Below are 18,457 nucleotides of genomic sequence, written 5' to 3'. Positions count from 1 at the left end.
AGGTTATATAATCGTCGGCATTCTTCGGAAGGTCACCTCGAACGATGAGGTAATTAGATTGTGTCTAGACTGAAATAAACACGAAATGCTAATACATAATTTCGACTCGGTTTATGCATCGTAAATTGTTTATTTTATACTTTTTATTTGGATATACGTTTAACGATATTTATAGGTCAAATATGAAGATTTGAGTCAAATTGGTGAACATGAATTCGACAGCTAGTGCCCCTTTAACAACACAGGTACTTAATTGTATCAGATTCTCCCTATATAGGCACTATATACCTTATCAAATGAATCAGGTATATAGGGAAAAAATCTGAGACAAGTGCCTGGTTTTAAAACAACTATAGGTCGCCGAACGGCCTTCAACATGATGATTAAGTGTCCACTTTTATAAACTTAATATTTGTAAAAAGTTTTAAAAGAATGAAACAAATTGCACCATTATGATAAGCGATATGAATTACTGAACATTATGCCTAAGAAGAAGAATCGAAAAGGCGGCATTAAACATAAGTCATTTCAATAGTGTTGTCAGATCACCTCTATATATGCAATATATAAATATCTAAAATTCAATTTTACATTATAAATTTTAGATTTTAAATCATACATATGTGTTTTATGTGTGAATATTCCATAAAGAACTTTTATCAGTGTAAATAATTCTTATGGATCTACTGTAAATATTGGTGGAGGATATTCAGTATAACATTTATTATATATACCGTACTTTTTGGGGTACATTGGAACTCTGTTCTTTATTCACATTAATTGGTGTCACCTACACAAAAACCGACTGCAAATATCATTAAGCATTTTTCGTTTCGTTTTGTCTTCTTCTTTGTATAAGCTTCCTATAGACTTCTTCTACTTCTACTTCTACCATATAGTGACCGCCTTCAACAAATTGAAGATTATGTCACAGGAGGAAACTTACAACAAGACATAGATTGAAAAAATGTACGACGTTACGCGCGATGTTTGTACCTCATTGGAAAATCGGTGTAGTTGACATGATGCAAGTCCAAAATATTTTTATTTTGTGATATCATATTCAATGCTAGTGTACGCATTTTGAACAAAAATATTTTTTTTTTTAAATAAAAAAGAAAAATATTTGTTGAAACTATGTTTTATACTGCATGCGACAAGCTTCAGTTTTGAAAAACTGCTATTTTTAGGCTGTCCCGCGTAACATATTTCATTTAATGTAACCAATAAATTGTGATTTTCGTCTAAACTATTTAATATTTTGAAAAACGTTTTTTTTTCCATTATTTAACAAAAAGGTTCCTTCATTTTTTATGCATTTTTTATGACGTTTTGATGACGTCATAGAAAAAATAAAGTGTTCTATACTACAAGGGCAAATCTGTCCCACGGGAGAAAAAAAAAGGTATTCCAAATTTGAGAATCAAAAACATTTATCTAAAAGGAAAAAGGTTAGTATTTGTATTTACTACATCAATGTTATTTTGCTTAAATTTATGAATTTAAAAACAAATATCCTGAAAAATATATATATGGCAATTTATGAGCGATTTTTCAAAAGCTTACAAGGTTGTCGCACCGCCATTTTTTTACGTAAAAACGAACTCAACTCAAATTTACATCAATTGTTTGCTTGTCAGAGCTCTTATAATGGTAAAATTTTATTATTTTTTAAAATGTTGTTTTTCTTAATTTTTCAAAAATCTTAAGTACATCAATTTTCGATAAGTAGTTAAAACGCACCGTCGATTTTGCGGAGTCTTACAAGAATGTCGCACATGCTTAAAACCAACGTTTCAGTCGAAGTTTTGGTTTAAACGTTACGAAATATTCGCGACGTTATGTTACGCTTACATGTACGAACATCGCGCGTAACGTGACCAAGTTTTTAAACATTTTCTCCTATGTTCTATTTTAGCCATAGGAGCTATGTTTCTTGACATACAAGGAAATGAAATATAAAATTTATACTAGATACTCTGAAACTCAATTAGTCTAAGTTTGGCTGAAATTGATACAGCAGTTTCAAAGGAGAAGATTTTTTAAAGTAAGTCAACATGATGAACAAATTGTGAAAAAAAGTCTTTAAAGGGCAATAACTCCTTAAGGGGTCAATTGACAATTTTGGTCAAATTGACTTATTTGTAGATCTTACTTTGCTTAACATTTTTGCTATAAACAGTTTATCTGTATCTATAATAGTATTCAAGATAATAACCAAAAACTGCAAAATTTCTTTAAAATCATCAATTCAGGGGCATTATACCTGTAAAACCAGTTACCCAATTCGGCTGAAAATTACAGGACAGGTAGACCTTGAGCTAATAAATACTTTAACATCTTGTCTTATTTGCTCTAAATGCTGGAGTTTTTGAGATATAAGCCAAAAACTGCATTTTACCCCGTGATTTTGACGAAATAAAAAATAAAGCACAAACTTTATTTTATACACCCTACTGATCATTCAGTTGAAGTTTGGTTGAATTTAGTTGAGTAGTTTTAGAGAAGAAGATTTTTTTAAGTTAGCAAATATGATGAACAAATTGTGAAAAAATGTCATTAAAGGACAATAACCCATTAAGGGGTCAATTGACAATTTTGGTCATATTAACTTATTTGTAGATCTTACTTTGCTGATCATTTTTGCTGTTTACAGTTTATCTTTATCTATAATAATATTCAAAATAATGACCAAAAACTGCAAAATTTCCTTAAAATTACCAATTACGTGGCAGCAACCCAACAATTGGTTGTTGGATTCCTCTGAAAATTTCAGGGCTGATAGATATTGACCTAATGAACATTTTTACCCCATGTCAGATTTGCTCTAAATGCTTTGTTTTTTAGATATAAGCCAAAAACTGCATTTGCCCCCTATGTTCTATTTTAAGTAACGGCGGCCATGTTTTTTGACGGATCAAAAATCAAAGCACACACTTTGTGCAGGATAATCTAAGGAACAATCATGCTAAGTTTTAACCAAATCCATTTAGTAGTTTCAGAGGAGAAGATTTTTTAAAGTTAGCAAATATGATGAACAAATTGTGAAAAATTGTTTTTAAAGGACAATAACCCCTTAAGGGGTCAATTGACAATTTTTGTCATATTAACTTATTTGTAGATCTTACTTTGCTGATCATTTTTGCTGTTTACAGTTTATCTTGATCTATAATAATATTCAAGATAATGACCAAAAACTGCAAAATTTCCTTAAAATTACCAATTACGTGGCAGCAACCCAACAATTGGTTGTTGGATTCCTCTGAAAATTTCAGGGCTGATAGATATTGACCTAATGAACATTTTTACCCATGTCAGATTTGCTCTAAATGCTTTCGTTTTTGAGATATAAGCCAAAAACTGCATTTGACCCCTATGTTCTATTTTAAGTAACGGCGGCCATGTTTTTTGACGGATCAAAAATCGAAGCGCACATTTTGTGCAGGATATACTAAGGAACAATCATGCTAAGTTTCATTCAAATCCATTCAGTCGTTTCAGAGGAGAAGATGTTTGAAAAATTGTTGACGACGACAGACGACGACGACGACGTCGACGACGACGACGGACGCCAAGTGATGAGAAAAGCTCACATGGCCTTTTAGGCCAGGTGAGCTAAAAATACGAAAAATTAAAAATATAAAATGATTTGTATAATAGAGTAAGATGTTGTAATTAATATTGATGTTTTGAAATTGAAGATTTGAAAGAGTCTACTTTAGTGCAATTTACAATGTTATCCGGTAGTTTGTTCCAGTCGGTAATAGTTCTTGGCAAAATATGATTCTTTTCTGTACTGTGTTTTGCAGGATGGAATTTGGAAGCTGTTCGAATTAGAATGTCTTTTTTTGTCTTTTTTTGAGGAATTAATTTATTATTTTGCAACCTTTTCGTGTTCAATTTTGTAAAGCATTACCAATCTGGAGTCTTTTCTTCTGTCAGAGAGACTGCGCCATTCAAGATGTTGTAACATGTTACCAACGCTTGAGGCATTTCTGTATTTGTTGGTAACAAAACGCGCAGCCCTCCTTTCAACTTTTTCAATGCTATCTATGTCTTGTTGTAAGTATGGATCCCAAACAGAGCAAGCATATTCTAGTGATGGTCTTACTAGGGACTTATATGCTTGCTCTTTAATGGATGTTGAACTTATGTTCAGGTTCCTCCTTAGATAGCCTAGTGTGCTATTAGCTTTCTTGCATATGTTGTTAATATACACATCCCATTTAAGGTTGGAACTGATGGTGACCCCCAGATATTTTGCTGTTGTTACATGTTCTAATGAATGATTGTGTAATGTGTAGTTAAATGTGATTGTTTTTGTTTATTTCTGGTGAATGAAATTACATTACACTTATCTGGGTGGAATGCCATTTTCCAAGTAGTTTCCCACGATGCCAGTTTGTCTAGATCTTTTTGTAATGTTAATGCATCGGAGTTTGATTTTATTGCCAAATAAACTATAACAGGAACACCTCTAAGGAAGCTACCATTTGATTTTTAGGGGGGGGGGGGGGGGGGGGGGGGGGGGGGGGGCTAGGATGAAAATTTTTGTCCTGCATTTTTTTTTAGTTGTAATCTCTGTCCTGCCTTTTTATTTTTCACTCTATCCGGTCCTGCTTTTTTTTTTAGTTTACCCTGACTTTTTTTTACATAACTTGTCGTCCTAACTTTTTTTTTTGCAAGTGTTTCATCCTGCCTTTTTTTTAACTCTAAACTCTGGTCCTGCCTATTTTTTTTAAATTTCATCCTAGCCCCCCATAAAAATCAAATGGTAACGTAAGGGTACCCAAATTGCACCTATATTGAAAAGATAGCAACGACAATCTTACAAGATTTCCAAGAGACTAAACCAGAGTCTCTGACTAAACAAGTTGTATTTTTATGATAAGATACTATACACGTCTTTCAACATAGGTAAACATATTTAGATATACACAAAACGTTCACAGTATTTATCAACAGATGTACTTATACAAATCTTTTTGACACACTTGTATGGTCAGTCATCGATTATGGTGCTTCAATATGGGGAACAAGAGAATTCTCTTGCATAAATGCTGTTAAAAACAGAGCGATGAGATTTTTTATGGGTGTAGGAAAGTATACACCAAACTTATCTCTGTATGGTGATATGGGCTGGATTCCATGCAATGTAAAGCAATGGACAGCTGTTTTTAGATTATGGTCCAGATTATGTAAAATGGACAATGATAGATTGAACAAAAGAGTATTTATATGGTCATATAAGTATGGAAATAAGCCAGTTAAAAACTGGTGCTTCAGAGTGATGACTAAGTTTAAAGAGTATAATCTTGAACCATATTGTAACTGTGATATATTGTTAACTAAAAATGTAATTAAGGATATAGAATGCTTAGCTATTGATTTATATAAAACTGAATGGCATAATAAGTTGGTTTCGAATGAATATGCCAAACTTCGTACTTATAAATTATTTAAAACAGAATTTAAGGTAGAAAATTACATTTGTAAAACTATTGCAGGGAAATATAGAAGTGCTTTTGCAAAATTTCGTTGTGGTGTTGCGCCCCTAAAAATTGAAACGGGCCGGTATCAGAACTTACCTATTAATGAACGAATATGTTTTAGTTGTAATGAAACCATAGAAGATGAGAAACATGTAATTTTGAAATGTCCACTATATGCAGATTTTCGTGCTGTGTTGTTTAGTCATGCTAATTCTTTTTGTCATGATTTTAATAGTATGTCAGATGATGATAAATTTGTATTTTTATTTAGTGATGAAAATGTTTATTTTTACACTGCCAAAATCTGCTATGATATTTTACTGAAAAGAAAATGTTTATTATATTCTTAAAATTTGTTTACTTTTAAACTGTTTTATGTTATTCTTAACATTTGTATACTTTTAATTTGTTTTATGTTTTATGTATGTACATATATATATGTAAATGTATATACCTTTTTTTTATAGTCTCTCATAACTCTTTTTAGAGTGGCTCTTGTTTTATATTGTAATATTTAAATTGTAATATTATGTAAATGTTTTAGAAGAGGTGAGACTCAAATAAAATATTGTCTTGTCTTGTCTTGTCTTGTCTTGTAATGTTTACTGAAAAAGCTAAATGTACGAAAACGTCACCATGCGACCTCATCAAAACGTCATCTTTTTAAAATTAGCAAATACAATATATTATAAGTATCCATTTAGTAAAATATGAAGAGTAAGCATGGACTAATATCCAATTGTTCAAAATATTTGAAGAAATTAAACAAACGCTCGTTTATTAGACTTTTGACGATGTGAATTTAAGCATGGATGCAATTTGAGTACTCCTTGGTGTACCTATAAAATAAAGAAGGATAGGGCTACAAAATAAACACAGTATGAACATTTTTTTCTTGATCATAAAAATACGTAGGTGGAAAAACTGTCAAAATAGGTGCAATTTGGGTACCGACACGTTAGCCGTCCCTAATTCAATTCAATTCAATTCAAAGCTTTATTTATAGTCGGCATGTCATATAACAAATAAACATAAGCTCTCTGAGCTTTTATAACCGACAAACGCATACATTTACATAACAATCATACACAATACAAATATTAAAACATAAAAGACATAGAACATACATTTCATGCACATTTAGGCTGCACTATTAAATACTATATTATACACATGCATAAGCACTAAAAGCAAACATAAAAACTAAAGCACAGCATTCACAAATTATAAAAAGCTTTGCAAACATTCACAAGAAGCAGCACTATTATATTTCAAGCTATAACATTAAATAAATAAAACTATGCACATGCATTGCAATGGCATGAGTTGCCATTCCATGAGTTTATTAGACTCTTGAATTGGGTAAACGATGTTTCAGTTCTAAAGTGGTTTGGCAACTCATTCCATAGTTTGGCAGCAGAATATCTGAAAGATTTCAAGCCATACCTTGTAGTTCTTACATCTGGTATTTCAGCTAAATTTTGGTATCTGAAAGAATATTTTGTTTTTTTAATATTTATAAGGTCATGGAGGTATACTGGATTTTCATGATTGAGTGTTCTAAAGACCTCTATTGCCATGGTTCTTAGGCGTCTTACTTTAAGTGATGGCATTTTTGATTTTAAAAGTAAGTCTTCATATGTGCTATTGTGATCCTGGTAAATGAAGCGAAGTGCTCTTTCTTGTACTTTTTCAATTTTTTTAGTGTTGGCCTCGCTGCAGAAATGCCAGGACAATGAACAGAAATTAAAGTTTGACATGATAAAGGAGTGATATATTGTTAATTTTCCAAGTTTGTTTAAGTATTTGCCAAGTCTTTTTAATACATTTAGTTGTCTGGATGCTTTTTTGCAGATGTTTGATATATGCGTGTTGAAATTTAGTTCAAAGTCAATGGTGATGCCTAATAGTTTGACCTCTTTTTCACATTTTATTTTGTTACCTGCTAGATCAAATGTAATGTTTTTGCCCATTGTTTTTTTGCCAATTGCCAAAGCTTGAAATTTTTCAGGGTTTGCCTTCATTTGATTGGAAGAAAACCATTCTATCAGAGCCAAACTGTCTTTTTCAAGTGTGGAGATAACGATATTAGAGTATTTACGTGGGAAATTTTGTGGATAACTTTTTTTTCTTCTTTACAACTGTGTACAGCACACTATGTGTATGGTTGTTATTATATGAACTTTTTTTGTTGTTGTCATTTTATTTTTCATTTCGTTTCGTTTTAATTTGTCCATGTTTCGTTTCGTTCGTTCTCATTCTCAATATTTAGTATCAACATGAAGTCTGAATATGGAACAAGGCGATAGAGACAGAGAAGGTAAAACGATCACACAGGATAACATTTCTATCTTAGCTTATCATGTTTATCAAGCTGATACTTTGAAGTTCCATGTTAAATGTTTTTTCATCTTATTTATAACTAACTGTAGAGTTTATTTAGAAAAATGCATGTACAAATATTTCTACTTTCACATTAGATCACTTTCACAGGCACTTGAGCAGGTCAGGAATAACCACCAATAGGTGGATTATACCTCAATTGACGTGTAATCCACCAATTGAGATATAATGGTATAGACCAATTGGTGTACTGTGTATACTTCTTTGTTTTTCAAATCAAATTATTCTACCAAAATGGAGCATCGTTTTCTTAAAACCATATTATGGTATGAAAACTTGTCAAACATTCCTAGTTTGGTATAGTGACATAACATATTGCATTTAATCAATAATTGTATTTGCAGTTTCTTCTATACACCTTATCGCTATTTGTCCGCCATTACTGGACATCACACAGGGTCCCGTAAAATTTTGACGTCATAATTCAAAATGTCTGACGCCACAATGGAAAAGTGATTGTTGTATGATGCCAATAGTGCAAGCGGAACAGATTCTCAGGTCAAGCGGAAATAGCGATAAGGTGTATTGTTATCTTGTCAATCCTTGATTGCCAAATTTACCTGTAATCACCTGTCAATAGACATCCTTACTGTCTGCAGTCATGTGATCATGAGTACAACTCAACAGGTGAATGGAGCTCTTTGTTAATACTTGACTTTCATTATCAAGAGTCAATCATGGTCAAATGTACAAATGTTTCAACAAAAGAGTTGTTGAACTCATGCATTCTCAAGAGATGCAGCAGGCTTTGACAAAACTGAAACTTTTGGAAGACTCAATAAGGGTCATAAAATAGGTTGCAAGTTGCAAAATCATGCTCCTATCTCACACTAGCATTTTATTACAAAAAAGTTGCATTATACGTCAATTGGTCTATACCAATATACCTCAATTGGTGGATTATACGTCAATTGAGGTATAATCCACCAATTGGTGGTTATTCCTGACCTGTTGAGACTGTGATCACTTTGTCACGTTTGTGGCTTGAGCAAGTTTAGGAAAACCACAGGAGTTTGAAATTCTATCAATTATAACGGGGTTATAATATACCAAACTCGACTATCACAGTAGAGCTTCTCTTGAAATTACTTATATATTGTTTTTTTTTTTTGGAAATGAACAATTTTATGATTATTTATGTGCAACTTAAATTTTGATTTTCAAGATGGCCTCTAAAAGCAGCTAGATATCAATTAAATCTGATATGTAGTATATATATGTACATAGATGTAGGAAGGGGGTCATATAGGAAGATGTGGTATGAGTGCCAATGAAACAACTCTCCATCCAAATAACAATTTATAAAAGTTAACCATTATACATGTACATTTACATTTGTAGGGGTTCATTTTGGAGTGCATGGGGAGGCTAGTAATGAATTAAAAAAACATTTGTAGCTTACAATGTAACAATTTTTTTATTAGAATCCTGTATCCTGCAAATCATTTGTAACATAAAATATTGTCCTCCATGAAATATTGTCTGTCGGGACAAATCATATAAAATATTGTCTACTGACAGTATTTCATCATTAAAATTTTGTCTTGACCAATATTTCATTATGAAATAGTGTCCTCATCTATGAGATTTTGTCACCTCTTTCTGGACAATATTTCACTATGAAATTCTGTTCATGACAATACTTCACTATAGAATACTGGCTTGAAAATATTTTTTAATTGAATTATTTCACAATTGAAAATAGAACACGAGCATGCACATCTTTAGATTTATAACGGAAATTGTTTTGTATAGTAGAGAATTTATAATGTTATAACTAAAAAGTAAAATCACAAAAATACTGAACTAAGAGGAAAATCAATTCGGAATGTCCATAATGACATGGCAAAATTAAAATACAAAACGCATCAAAAATGAATGGACAAGAGCTGCCATATTCCTGACTTTGTACTGGCATTTTCAAATGTAGAAAACGGTGGATTAAACCTGGTTCTATAGCGCCAACCCTCTCACTTTGATGACAGTCTCATCAAATTCCGTTATATTTACAATGATGCGATAACTGAACAGACACAATAAATGAAATAGTCAGAATATGAGAACAGCAGTCATCATCGTGTAACAATTTTAAAAAACTAAAAAAATAATAGTGGGTTTCAAATTTGCATACTTAGAAACATTACAAACGGTTAATGCATATGATAGATTAAAGAATTGTCTAAAGTAGGTTTCAATTTATTACATTATACTGTACAAATATAAGTTATGTACTGACAATTGCTTATTTTCTAAATGTATACACAGGCACATGTTGCAGAAATTTTTTCTATTATACATGAATATATACATGTATTGATAACCTCCCCTTCATGAGACAAAATTCCATGACAATCTGTCTATGAAATATTGTCTCAATACTCACGAAATATAACCTAAATATAACCTCCCTTTAACAGGACACAATTTTATAGTATTTATCCATAAAATATTGTCTTAATTCACACTAAATATAACTCCCTTTAACAAGGCAAAATTCCATACTATTCATCTGTGAAATATTGTCTATATACAGACACAATTTCATTTTGCAAATTTGTGCTGATCAGGACATTTTTCCATAGACCAGGACAATATATCATGATACATAGTTATGAAATATTGTCATGTGGTTCAATATTTCATAGAACAATATTTTGCTTTCATAATCGTTTCCTGTTTTCACTTTGTTTGAAATAGTTTGACTTTGTGTCATGCTTACAAAAAAATCAGCCAATTCATAGACAAGCTTAGACCCCAATGAGACCCATTGTGTACTGAGGAAGAATATGATAACCATTCTAAAATGATTTCTATCGTCCAAAATTATCTCAAATCGGAATTTCCAAAATGTTTATTGGCCCTAACTTACACCCAACTACTAATTAATACTATCTGTGCCTCACAAATAAAATTTGCACTACGGACATGTCCCTTTTTAGTTGGATAAGGAGTACATGACATATATATATTATGTATTGATTGAACCAATCTTCTTATAGGTTTAAAAGAACACACAGAAGACACAAGATTATCAAACTCCACATCAAGAAATGAGATTCCTCTCTCTCTTGATGTGGAGTTTGGCAGGAATTGTCACCTAGACAATGATTCTTCAGGCAAGTGTATAAATTGTACATATTTACATGAAGAAATGAACATTGATGAATATTAACATATATATAAATCATTCATGTACTGATGTATGTTATATTTATAAGATATAAATTATTAAGTTTTTAAAATAACAAAGCAGATTGTATCCAAAAATTAGGTCATGGACACTGGACATTTTATATGATTTTAAGGCATTTAGACAATAATAAATTTTGTTCCTTTTTGTTATATTTTTTTTCCTCACTGTAATCAATAACATCAATGTCATATGTACAATGTATATATCATAATTTAACTACATGTATTCTGCTTTTCATGCCTGTCTAGATTGACAAATAAAACTATTCTTATTCCTTTTCTTATTAAGACATATTTTCAACTTTACATGTACATTGTATATATATGGTTTTCTTTGTAGAGTCAATGTCCAATGGTGACAGTTCTAACAACGGAACTTATAACTCTAACAATACTGATTCCCAAAGTAGCTGTCAGAGCTTGGATTTGCCAACACTTGAAGAATTTGCCAATAATGCAAGGATTCAAAAAGATTTTGATGTGCTTTCAGAACTTGGCCAAGGAGGATTTGGAGCAGTCTTTAAATGCAAACATAAGGTTGATAACAACTTTTATGCTCTCAAAGTAATCCCCCATCATAGCAAAGATCGAGAATTGATATCAAAAGAAGCTAAAGTCTTTTGCCAGTTCAACCATCCAAATATAGTACGTTATAATGCCAGCTGGCTATTAACAGAGGAAGTTTCTTCAGCTGATGTAGATAATGACAACTCACAAGAAGAGGATGACAACTCACAAGAAGAGGATGACAACTCACAAGAAGAGGATGACAACTCACAAGAAGAGGAAGATGATGGAATCCAGTTTGAACAAGATGAGGATGGTCAACATGTTCAATGTGAACAGCAAGATGAAGAAAGCCATTCAACAGATGGAAATCAACTCTTAGTCATCCAAATGGAATTTTGTAATATAACCTTAAGACACAGAATTGACAATGCAGATTTGTCAAAAGAATTAAAACGGAAATTTTTCAATGAAATATTAGAAGGAGTGGAATATATTCACAAGGCAGGAGTAATGCATAGAGATTTAAATCCTAAAAACATTTTCCTGAAGAATGGAATTATCAAGATTGGTGATTTTGGGAGTGCTAGAAATGTAGTTCAGTACCAAGATGGACTGTGTAGAAATATGAATGGCGGTAAAGTAATGGAGGATGTAATGACAGATTACATAGGCACATTACCATACAGTGCACCAGAATTAATCAGTCGCAGATATGACAAGAGAGTGGATCTTTACAGCTTAGGATTCATCTTGTATGAGCTTATACATCCATTTCCACAAAACACAACAGAGCAACAGAAAGAACCAATTATAAAGGGCTTGCGTCTAAAAGAAATTGAGATTCCAGAAGTGGTCCAAGGTAGCACAAGGCATATCATCTTAAAATTGCTGAACCATGATCCTGATGAAAGAATGACCTTACTTGATATTAAACAATGTCTAGAAAAGGGTAAGATAGTCAATATCATTTTGTTTAGCAAACTTGTGACTCAGGCAATGAATTGAGACGGCCACTCTAAATTGTGATGGTCCCTTTGCTGATATGCCATGGTCTTTACTGTGATTGTTAGTTTTAAATCTAAAGATGTTCAGTTATTAGGGTAAATATGAGAAGAAGATGCAGCTTTTGAATAGAGCAGGGCAATTTTTAATCTAAGGCACTCTACTCTAAGGGTAGTTGGCTACACTTTAAAAGTACACCCTTTGCGCGAAAGGATTACACTTTAAGAGCACTCTTTAAATTGATATAAAGGCACTCTAATGGATTGGGATTTCAGATGGAAATTTCCAACTACATCAGTAACTAATTTTAAACACTTGTCCCATATACATGTAAACTCATCCAATGTAATTATTGCATCAGGTAGGGGAAATTATATTGCATGTATGCTATACCCTTTGGAAGCTTATTTATTTTGAGAAAATTATATTTACGAAGTCAGAAGCTAGTTACAGAGATTAATTACATTGATAAGTTTTAAAATTCAAGGAATATTGTGAATTATATTATAAAATTGATTTGAGTTAATATTTATTTACTACCAGTAATGCATGTTTCTTTATTATTTTCCTGTCAATTATAGATATATCAAACCAACTTGGATGTATGAGGAAAAATGGTACACAGGTGTATGGAGCAGAAGGTGGAGAGACAGACAGTGAAATTTATCGTAAGTAATTCATGTTAAATAGTTATCAAAAGTACCAGGATTATAATTTAGAACGTTGAATACTTGGATAAAATTCTATGGAGGTTTAAGGAGTAAAATAGGAAATAATTCCAGAAGTCAAATCAAATTAAATTTCTGTATTCCCAATTTAAGGACCAATTAAGTGTTTATAAATCAATACAATTCACAAAATGCTTACAATATCTACACAAAAACACATGTAATCTAACATACTGATTTTATTAAACATTTAAATAATGATAAGAATAATCATTATAGAAAAATGATAAGAATAATCATTATAAAAAATGATAAGAATAATCATTATAAAAAATGATAAGAATAATCATTATAAAAAATGATAAGAATAATCATTATAGAAAAATGATTAAGAACTATGTAAACATGAGGGGAGAGAGCCAGCACAAGGAGGGATAACTGTATTTGTTTACCTTAACGCTCTTTCCTGTCTTATCTTTGTGAAGAAGTTCTGATGTAGAATGATGATTTTAAAGTCATATTTTTTTAACTCTTCAAAAGAGTCAAGGAAATTAAAGTTGACCAGTGTCCATTTTATGGTTTTAAAAAATTTATTTAAAGTCTCTTTATCCACATGTGTAGACTAAACTAAAAAAAAGAGAAGCATGGACTCATGTTAAGTTTACACTTGAAAGGAAGGCCTATGGGTAATTAAAATTTCATCTTTTTTCTGCAAATAACAACAGTTTTAGATTTTTGAGATAAAAACAACCCTTTATATTTTAATTTAAGGTTATATTAAAGAAAGAGAGAAATCAAAGGCAGAAAGTGTGCAGGATATTGACATGAATTCATCTGCGATTCCAAGAAGAAAAGAATTAGTTCAGGTAACTTAATAGTAATATTTTCACAAAATGAAAATATGTGCTACTCTGAGATTTATTATTAATTGTTGGATATCAATTTTCGCCCATTTCATGGTAACAGGGGAACCACAAATTTAAGAGTTCAACACATTACTAAATTATACAGGAATATATGTAGAATATGCCAAATTTTTTGGTGAATATAAATTTCCACAAAAAATATTAGTTTCCTAAAGCAACTGAAATTGGAACCCAAGAAAATAAATGAACCTACAATATCTACAAAAATATACAATTTCATAAACCTAATACATAAAAAGACTTGAAGAGTTAAGTCTGGATGAAAAAGAACAAAAATGTGATACAGTAGTATGCATGAAATAAACCAGAACAGGTCAAATTTTTATTATTAGCCACTGAAGGGGAATTTAGGTGTGAACTATGTCCTTCTGTCTGTCCAACGGTCAGTCTAGCAAATCAGTTTTCCACACTTTTTTCTTAATGCTTAACAATATTAATTTGATAGTTGGTGCATTGTTTTATCATGACAAGTTACAGATCAAGTTAGAATTTTGTTCTGGTCTGATGATTTGTGTAGAGTTATGGTCCTTAAACTTAGAAATTCTCTCAAATAATCAGTTTTCCACACTTTTTTTCGTCATGCTTGAAGAATTTATTTTGAAAGTTCATTTACAGTTTTCTTGTCGAGCCTGCAACTTTTGTTGCAGTAAGCTCGACATAGGGACAGTGATCCAGCAGCGGCGGCTACAGCAGACCTGGATGCTTCATACTTTGTATATGGATGCCTCATGTTACAAAGTTTCCATCAGTCATGTCAAATATCCTTGCCTCATTTTCATGGTTCAGTGACCACTTGAAAAAAAGTTCAGATTTTTTGTAATGTTGAATTCTCTCTTATTGTAAGTAATAGGATAACTATATTTGGTATGTGCGTACCTTGCAAGATCCCTATGCCCTTCAGACAGTTTTCACTTGACCTCGACCTCATTTCATGGATCAGTGAACAAGGTTAAGTTTTGGTGGTCAAGTCCATATCTCAGATACTATAAGCAATAGGGCTAGTATATTTGGTGTATGGAAGGACTGTAAGGTGTACATGTCCAACTGGCAGGGGTCATCTGACCTTGACCTCATTTTCATGGTTCAGTGGTTATAGTTAAGATTTTGTGTTTTGGTCTGTTTTTCTCATACTTTATGCAATAGATCTACTATATTTCTTGTATGGAATGATTGTAAGGTGTACATTTCTAGCGTGCCTATGTCATCTGACCTTGACCTTATTTTCATGGTTGAGTGGTCATAGTTAAGTTTTTGAGTTTTAGTCTTTTTATCTCATACTATATGCCATAGGTCAACTATATTTGGTGTATGGAAATATTTTATGATCTATATGTCAGTCTCGCAGGTTTTGTTTGACCTCAACCTCATTTTCACTGTTCACTGCTCAGTGTTAAGTTTTTGTGTTTTGGTCTATTTTTCTTAAATTGTAAGTATTAGGTCAACTATATTTGTTGTATGGAAGCATTGTTAGCTGTACATGTCTGCCTGGCATGGTTCATCTGACCTCATTTTCATGGTTCATTGGTCTTTGTTTATTTATCTTGGTTTATGTTAAGTTTATGTGACAGTTTTTAATAAAGCTTTATACTTAAGACTATCAACATTATATCAATGATTAGTAGGAAGGCAAGACATTGAGACAAGTTACAGATCAAGTTGGAATTTTGTTTTACTCTGTTGATTTTGTGTGAAGTTTTGTTCTTTGGGCTTAGAACATTCACTGAAATAAATAGTTTTGAGCACTTTTTTTCGTCATGCTTAAACAAGTTGAAGATATTGACTTGATTTTTGTTAATATATAGTTTACACCATGACAAGTACTATGTATTGCTATGCAATACTCACAGAATGCTTGTTTTCATTATATTCTATGTTCTACTGAGAGGTAAAGCTTTGTGAAACTGATTCCTAATAATGTAGCTACTATTTAGGGCTGGTTATGATCCTGCAAGGACTTTCTCTCAATTCAAAACAATCAGATAGGGAGGGGGTACCTGTTCAAAAAAGCTTGTGAAAAACTGATTTATCTGTCAACTATTCAATGACATTTGATTCATTAATTCTAACTAAACCTAAACAATCATGTTATCACTTCCATATCTAAAGAAATATTTATTCTGTAGAATATGATGAACATCGTACACATTTGCCTTGGAAAGTTTGAACTGGAATCATGTGTACGAAAGTGATAAAACTGTATCTTATTTTAATAAAAATTCATACTTTTTTTAGGAGTTCAACACACAGTTAGAGTACTCAGAATGTATGATTGAACAGTACAATCTACAGAGGAAATTGATGAAACTGCAACAAACCAACATTATCAATACATTTAGTTCACTTTCTAAGGAGAAAAGAGAAGAGATGGTTCAAAATATAAAACATCAAAATACTAATTTAAAACAACAGAAGATTAACATTCTTAGCATGAAAGGTGATAAACCTACACAATTGGCATCTTCCATTTCCAGCAAAAAGGTCATGCATGAAAGCTCAACATCACACTCAAGTATTCCACCAAATGAATAGTTAACACAAATATTGCTATCCTCTTGTCTTCAAAATCTTGTAGTAAAAATTCTTCAACTAAAATGCAAATTGGTAGAGTAAGTGCTGTAAACATTAACTTTAACTGTTGTAAGAAATATGTGTCTCTATTTAGCAGAGTAATTGAACTTTTCAACACAAATGGATTTAAAATTTCACTCTTATTTTTTATAGAAATTTCTATGATTAATAGAAAATTTAGTTTAAAATGTCATGTAGGGGTTTGAAATTTTAGGAAGATAAGAAAAGACACATCTTTTGTTATCTCCATATTTGTCCAAAAGAGGTTGCATTTTAAGGAAAAACAACTGGCACAGATTTAGAATCTCTTAACCTTCTAGAAAATTACAAAAAAAAAAAATCCAATAATAAATATGCATATATACTAACTGAAAAAAAAACAGAGAAAAAAAAAGAAAAGAAGAATATAAGCACTTTTAAAAAATTCAACTAAATAAAATAAACAAAAAAAGCCCAGCCTTATGAACACACACCATAAAAACAAACAGAAAGATTAAGAAAAACAAGCACTAAGACTTCAAAAAAATTATAAAGAAAAAACACACATTCCACATACACACCCATATTTATATAACTTATGTGGACCAACAGAAAATGATATTAACAAAAAATCGAAATACTAACAAGGCTGGTTATTTTGATCTGGACTTGTTAGATTTCAGCAATAAAAATTAAAAAAAAAATTAATAATATTTACAACTCAATTCTAAGATTAATTAAGTTCTTAGTATTTTTTTAAGTCAAAATAAAAAAAAAACAGTCCATTTTTCTTGCTAATAAAGATATTTTAAATAAATAATCTTGGAAATAAATTACTTTGACATTTTAAATGTAGAATGTGTGTGTAAAAAAAAAGAAGAAAAATATAAATAAAATGATAAAAAAATAGCAAAATAAATGAGGAACTCATGATGTCGTATGGGATAAATGTGTTAATAATATGTGAGACATGTGTAAGCTTTGAATTAAATTCATCGTATTATGATTAATGTGATCAAACACAAAAAAATATTATGTAAATGTAAATTTAAAAAGAGCTATAAGTTCTAAAGTTTAAGTCTGTACAAAACAATCATATGTTCTTATGTAAAGAATTATTAAAAAAAATAAATATGTTACTGTCAAAAGTATGTAAAGTTATTATGTTATTCATGTAAAAAATAAAAATATAATGTAAAATGTTTATGAAACCATACTTGTAATATTGTACAACAATAGACACATTTTCTTCCTTATACATAAAGGAAATAAAAATGACATTATATTCATGTTTAAAGATTGTGTGATACATGGAACTATCTTTGTGTGATAAAAATTGTTTTGAAATAGTTTCAACAGGTTGGAGCATACGAATGTAAACATGATGGATGAACTTTAATAAATGATTCCTCAAATGCTGCAGTTATGTCTTTAAATATAGTTTCATTGTGGCAGTATCCTGAGTAGGATGTTGACATGTGACATCTTATCTATCAAAAGTATTCACACAGGCATTGGTTTACCAATCAGTCTTATTTTATATTATCTTATTATAAAAACATTGTCCTGTGTAAGTTAAAGGTGGTTTCATGTCATTCTTGTTTAGTCTGCAACAAACAAAATTTTAATCGAGCTGTATATAGAATCTAATTATAAAGTGGAAGCTGCATAATCAGTTTGTATAAGCTGTTTAAATATTAGAAAGGGAAGAAGAACT

The 18,457-nt window shown here is 31.1% G+C and overlaps 1 protein-coding gene across 1 annotated transcript; it reads left to right on the top strand.

Moving 5' to 3' along the window:
- The first annotated feature begins 7,691 nt into the window (after window positions 1-7,691).
- On the top strand, window positions 7,692-18,155 carry LOC134707056 (uncharacterized). The gene is made up of 6 exons (XM_063566540.1): window positions 7,692-7,812; window positions 10,895-11,011; window positions 11,428-12,546; window positions 13,181-13,267; window positions 14,039-14,133; window positions 16,426-18,155. The coding sequence occupies exons 1-6, from the start codon at window positions 7,785-7,787 to the stop codon at window positions 16,720-16,722; spliced, it is 1,743 nt and encodes a 580-aa protein (XP_063422610.1). The 5' UTR covers window positions 7,692-7,784; the 3' UTR covers window positions 16,723-18,155.
- Window positions 18,156-18,457: the final 302 nt, after the last annotated feature.

Source organism: Mytilus trossulus, chromosome 2 (assembly GCF_036588685.1).
Source record: "Mytilus trossulus isolate FHL-02 chromosome 2, PNRI_Mtr1.1.1.hap1, whole genome shotgun sequence".
NCBI lineage: Eukaryota > Metazoa > Mollusca > Bivalvia > Mytilida > Mytilidae > Mytilus > Mytilus trossulus.
The sequence above is the reverse complement of the archived record's forward strand: the minus strand, read 5'-3'. Positions and strand labels throughout refer to the sequence as shown.

Bases quoted from the DNA above. Each gene is read 5' to 3' on its own strand.
- LOC134707056 (XM_063566540.1), top strand. From the start codon at position 7,785: ATGGAACAAGGCGATAGAGACAGAGAAG. The intron at 12,547-13,180 runs GTAAGATAGTCA...TGTCAATTATAG, and splicing joins TAAACAATGTCTAGAAAAGG to ATATATCAAACCAACTTGGA. The intron at 13,268-14,038 runs GTAAGTAATTCA...TTTTAATTTAAG, and splicing joins GACAGACAGTGAAATTTATC to GTTATATTAAAGAAAGAGAG.